Raw genomic sequence first — 6,000 nt, forward strand, 5'->3', positions numbered from 1 at the left:
TTTATAAATTTTAAATTATAAACGGGGGTGCCTAGGTGGCTCAGTCGGTTGAGTCCGACTTCAGCTCAGGTCACGATCTCACAGTCTGTGGGTTCAAGCCCCGTGTCGGCCTCTGTGCTGACAGCTCAGAGTCTGGAGCGTGCTTCAGATTCGGTGTCTCCCTCTCTCTCTCTGCCCTTCCCCCACTCACGCTCTGTTTCTGTCTCTCAAGGGTGAATAAACATTAAAAACAATTTTTTTTTTAATTTTAAATTATGAACGTAAAATGGAACTTCATTTTACTGATTCAGGCACCGGACTGTCACCCCTTGTGTTTCAGCTTCCCAGGTCACAAACTTTGAGGTTGATCAGTCTGTTTTTGAAATCCCGGAATCTTATCACGTTCAAGACAATGGCAGAAATGTGCATTTACAAGACGAAGATTACGAGATAATGCAGTTTGCCATCCAGCAGAGTTTACTGGAGTCCAGCAGGAGCCAGGTGCCTTTATCAGAACAAATGGCAGGGAAGGGGAGGTTTCCAGTTTTAGCTAACTCGGAAGACTCACCCTACATAATGAGAGTTTGGTGTAGTCACGGTATTTACAGAGATATTTTCTGTACCTGGTCTTCCACAAAAGCATCTTACATGACACCATCTGCACAGCCCCCGTTAGGAGCATTCACAGGATGTCTCCCGATAGACTTTCCTTCCAGGTTCACCCATGCAGCCAATAACCATGTATTTGTCAGATGGAGTGCGCTAATTTTCTAGTACTGAAACCGTAAGTCCATGCCAGTTCACATCATTGTACTTTTTCTGGAATATCGTCCATGTGTTGGTAGGTCTCGTAAGACTGCATGTGGATTTAAATCCCAGCTTTCTCCCCATGGCAGACCAGTCACACTGTTGTGGCCGCTCAGTAAGTGTGTGATGAAAACAGTGGCTGATTCTTTGTTAAATTTTGTTTTTTGCTCAAATGTTTTATTGCATTGTAAGGGGCATAATCCCAAACTCTGGCAGAGTGCCTAGCTAAGGGTGGAGCTAAGGATAGGGCAGACCAGCATAAGAACCCTTGCCCTCTGTCTTTTCAGGTGAGTCTTTCCCCAGGTCCCCTCGCCCAACATCAGTCCTTCCATCCCGACAGTGTGGTCCCCTCGCCCAACATCAAGTCCTTCCATCCCTGCCCCCGTGGCTCTCCTGGACACTGCTGGGGTCCGGACTGCTTCTGTTTCCACCACCTTTTGGCGTGTCCTGGGCTCCTGGAGCCTGTCTGTCTGTTGGTTGGTTTCTTGTTTCCTTCCATCATTCGTCCAGCATGTTTGCAGAGTGGAAATTCCGTGGTGAAGCGGCCCCAGCCCCCGCATTCACAGGTCGGCTAAGCTTTGAGAGGGGCACCCTCTCAACGCTCCAGTGTCCAAGCTCAGATTTTTGGCATTCTGGTTTTATTCTGGAGACTCAGAGACTGGGCAGTGTGAGCCCTACCCACGTCCATTTCCCATGGCTCCATTCTTAGAACCATTCAGTTGCTGCTGGGCCAAGGACCACACCCACGGCCAGCATATTCACTTTGTGAGGCCTCCTGGGAGAAGACTCAGTGCCTGGACATCACGGTCAGTCCAGTACGCTCTCCTTCCCCTCAAATAGTGAGCTTATTTTTCCCCCTAATACCTGCATAAACCTTTGTTGAGCATAAATTTTGCAAAGGGGAGTAGCCAGAGTCAAAGATGACAAATATTGAATTAGGTAGTGTCACCTTGCTTAAAGGAGTTGTCTGCTTTGTTCATTTAAACTTTGCCCAAAGCTGTTCTGATAGACTGTTCTGTGTCAAGTATGAGAGGCTGTGGGTGTTAATCACAGCAGCATACCATATACCACCTGACAGTTAGGTGTCGTTTTTGAGATGACCCAAGTCCCTGTTCATTTTTTGCACAGTGCCACCAATAATGGGCATGTCAACACTTCCAGTTTTGTTCTTGCCACTTCCATTTCCTAATCGGTACGACACCTGTTCCTTCTAGCAGGTATTCATGTCCATCACGTTTGTTTTTTGTAGGAACTTTCAGGACCAGCTTCGAATGGAGGGATCAACCAGACACATGCCTATGACGCCCAGTATGAGAGGTGACTGGCGTGACTCTTAGTGATTACACCCAGGTGGACATAGGCACTTGGTGCCAGCATCCTGCCTGGCAGGAGAGACTTGAGAGTTGGCTCTTCTGCTTCTTCTTGTGGCAGTTACTCGCTGAAGTCGTTCTAAACGCTTGGTAGCCTTGTTTCCAGGAACCGTTGATAGAGTTGTTTGTGGACTAGTCCCAGGCCAGTGCCGTTGGCAGAAAGGTGCCTAGTTAATGGCTTTTTGATCGGTCTGATCTTCTGCAAAGAATGTATGATTACACAGGGTCTGAGAAACCCTCAGTGGGAAGTTTATACGATTTTAAAAATGATGAGGCTTTGGGGAACAGCTACAGACACAAGTAGATTATGTTTTTTTTTTTTTAACGTTTATTTATTTTTGAGACAGGGAGAGACAGAGCATGAACGGGGGAGGGTCAGAAAGAGAGGGAGACACAGAATCTGAAACAGGCTCCAGGCTCTGAGCTGTCAGCACAGAGCCCGACGCGGGGCTCGAACTCACGGATCGCGAGATCATGACCTGAGCCGAAGTCGGACGCCCAACCGACTGAGCCACCCAGGCGCCCCTAGATTATCTTTTTAAAGGAGGGGGTGGTAGACACTGGAAACCTTTATTCTGTAAGTATTTTCACATACTCCAGGCAGAAACGAAAGCCTGTTGAAGAACTTGGGTTTTGCTTTAAAAGAGATCAAGTGCCATTCCTCACCCCATCACTTAGTAGCTGGGTGATCTCGGGCAGGTTTCTTTACCTCTCTGCGCCTCGGGCTTCTCCCCGGTACACGGCACCCACGCCTCCAGGGTTCTGTGGGATTGAATGGCACGATGCACGTGCAGTGCCGATCAGGTGCCTGGCGTGGGGTGCTCTCGGTGAGCGGTCAACTGTAGATGCTGCTGCTGATCGGTCTTCCTCCCCCTCTTCCTTCTACCGCAGGGCCATCCAGGAGAGCCTCCTCACCAGCACGGAAGGCCTGTGCCCTGGTGCTATGAGCGAGACAAGCCGTTTTGACAGCGACTTGCAGCTGGCCATGGAGCTCTCTGCCAAAGAGCTGGAGGAGCGGGAGCTCCGGCTGCGGGAGGAGGAGGCGGAGCTCCAGCAGGTCTTACAGCTGTCTCTGACTGACAAATAGACCTTTGTGCCCACGGCCGCGCCCAGCGGAGGTTCTGGGCTGCACGCGAGCTGCGCGCCAGTGCTGCGTCACCAGTGCCCCGGGGCCGAGGGCCTGCGCCTCGCAGCCTCGCACGTATGTGGCAGACAGCAGCTGCCCTTTCTTTACTCAGAGGTGCAAGACCAGGGGCTCCCGGGCCCACCCACGACCCTCCCCCTGGAAAGGGGCTGGGGACCGGCAGGCCCCATCTCCAGGCTAAGGGGAGGAGAGCATCGTCACTTTCCATTAGCTGTATTGGCTTGCAGGTCACGTTTTTACTACCAGCTTTAGACAAAAACCCCAATCCCCGCGAGTTTGTAGATTACTTTTTACCAAGGAGTGATAACAAAACAAGTTATTGCAGAGTCAGGGTGCTTTTATATATGAGAGCAGCAGCCTTTTTAGAGCGTGGTTTATGAGAATTTATGAGACGCTTCTTTACAGTTCACCAAAGAAATGGATAATCTGTGCCGATCTACTCTTTTGTTTTTACCTTTATACAGGGTTTCTAGGACACTATCACTGTTCCTCCTCCTTCTCCACCTTCGTCCATTCCTTCCACCCCCAGCTAAAGTTAAAGAGGAGACATGTACAGGACAGGTTTTAGATTAGGGCTATTTGCATCACATTAGGATATACAAATGACCACGGATGTTGCCTTAGCCTTAAAAATTACCAATAGTTTCAAACCACCTCACTCCACTTACTGAGGGGTCTGAGTTGAATTTATAAAGGCGGTTCCTTTGAGAGCAGGATCTTCCAGGCTAAATCCAAGGCAGCTAATCCTGGCCCTGAAGGAGCAGCTAGGAGAGCCTGAGGCTTGTTGTTGAATGGGGCAGGCTGGCCAACACAGCGGGACAGCCCAGAACCAAAACCAGGTGTGTTCCACGCCCTCCCTCGTGAAAGATTTCCACGTCGAGGCCTGGGACGGCCCCCCCGCGGGCCTGGGCTCACTACAGAGGAAGGGGTAGACTTGCAGTTAGAAGAGTAGCTCTGTGTTCCAAAGGGAAAATGATGACTCCGCATCGCTTTTTAGAGTTCAAGTCAGCATCTTTCTGGATAAATATATTTTTTAACAGAATCTTTTTATTATTTTTAAAAGATGTAAAAACAACTCCTCCCATCAGTAGCAATACAAGGTTATACATTTTAACCAGATTTTTCTCAGGCCTTTTTTGGATACCTTTAGTAGTTAACGATTTTATCTGACCCTTCTGTAAATAACCATCGCACAACACAACGGAAGAAGCCAGGGGAACAGAGATGAGGGCACCGTCCCTCTGGCCCGCCTCTTCGTCCCCACAGGCTGCACTGAAATGCCCTGGTAAACAACAGCCCCCTTCGTTCTGCATCTATTTCCTATCTGTTGCGCTCCTTTAGGGATCGGAAGGGAGACATAGACTACTGTTAGAGTGAACGTCTGTATCCTACAGTGAGCGTTGCCAGTAAAACGTTCTTAGCCACAAAGAACCGTGCTTTTGATTCCACATAACCTTCTGCCTTGTCTGTCACGGTCCGGCCAAGATTCTTTGTCTGCACACAAGGCCAGTGTACTGCAGTGTCACATTCGTTTCAAAGACCCAGCTTGGCACTCCCGTTCACCTAGCGTTTTCCCTGCGTGAAGACGCTTCTTGGGAATAGCTGCAGTTAGGCCACGTCGTTTACTCACTGCGGTGAATCATCAGTAATTTCTGTGTTTGCATTCCATTGTTGTGCTTCCTGAGGTCTTGGGCTCCCCAGGAAGTCAGTTAAAAAGGGACTGAGCGTGTGTCCACCGTTGCAGCGTGTTTCATTTACGTGTCCACTCTCGTAAAATGCAAATAAAGATTGCTTCCCAAGAGGGTGCTCGTACGATATCCTAGACCGCCTTGGAGTCTTTTTTTTCCCTTTTCATACGGTTTCTCTGGTCGCTCCCACTTCCTGTTACGTACGTGACCGGAGCACGAGGATGCCTTGCGATACTCAAGAGTATGTGACAAAGGTGACCTGCCCCTCCCAGCCTTCCCACCCGGGTCCACACACCGAGTGCTACTCGTTTCAGAAGGAAACTAAAAAGCCAGCTGGTGCCGGGGCTGCTGCCAGACCCCAGTCCGCCTGCCGGAGATGGCCAGCCCTCGAGGAGCGCGGGGAGCCAGGCTGACATCAGATCGCTCATGTGACTGAATGAATCCGCTCTCCCCTCTGAAGTTGAAATGCTTCATGAGGCTGTCCTCACAAGTTGAGGTGAGGGTGGGGGCTTCCAGGTTTATCCTACACCTAATTATGTTGCGATTAAAACAAAAAAAGGGCAGTGACTGGCAAAAAATGTTTGGGTTCCAGAAACAAGGCCTTGGTGTTTCCCAGAAGATGTGAAGGAGCTGCTCTGCTTTTGGGGGTAAAATAACACTGAGCCGGGGGGGGGAGGGACACCATAAAGAAAACTTAGTTGTCAGTCATGAAAGGCAGTAGCTGGATTATTTAATTAAAAGACTAATGGTTTCTTTACCTTTAGGTTCATTAAAGCTTAGGGGGCCCGGCCGAGCAACTTCTGCACGTAAGACAGTGCTAGGAGCTAAGTACAACAAAGTGCTCGACACTCTTCCCGGAGCACTTATAAAGTGAGGGATCTGTCGAGGAAGCTAAGTGTGTACGTGACACCAGGGGACAGAGACCTGCCAAACCACCACTTTCCTGCTGAACGTGGAAGACCTCAAAGACAAAGTGCATGACAGCAGCCCCACGGGACTATGTGCAGTGCCG

The 6,000-nt window shown here is 49.7% G+C and overlaps 1 protein-coding gene across 1 annotated transcript in view; it reads left to right on the forward strand.

Moving 5' to 3' along the window:
• The window catches only part of ANKRD13A (ankyrin repeat domain 13A), a 33,168-nt gene extending 28,046 nt beyond the window's left edge, over window positions 1-5,122 (forward strand). The window contains exons 13-15 of the mRNA XM_047087937.1: window positions 320-480; window positions 2,036-2,103; window positions 3,048-5,122. Of these exons, the coding sequence (XP_046943893.1) occupies window positions 320-480; window positions 2,036-2,103; window positions 3,048-3,243 (425 nt within the window). The 3' untranslated portion in view covers window positions 3,244-5,122. The remainder of the gene's footprint in view (window positions 1-319; window positions 481-2,035; window positions 2,104-3,047) is intronic.
• Window positions 5,123-6,000: the final 878 nt, after the last annotated feature.

This window comes from Lynx rufus, unplaced genomic scaffold (assembly GCF_022079265.1).
Source record: "Lynx rufus isolate CCGP_SWC_20201006 ecotype Redwood Valley unplaced genomic scaffold, mLynRuf1.p SCAF_24, whole genome shotgun sequence".
Lineage (NCBI taxonomy): Eukaryota > Metazoa > Chordata > Mammalia > Carnivora > Felidae > Lynx > Lynx rufus.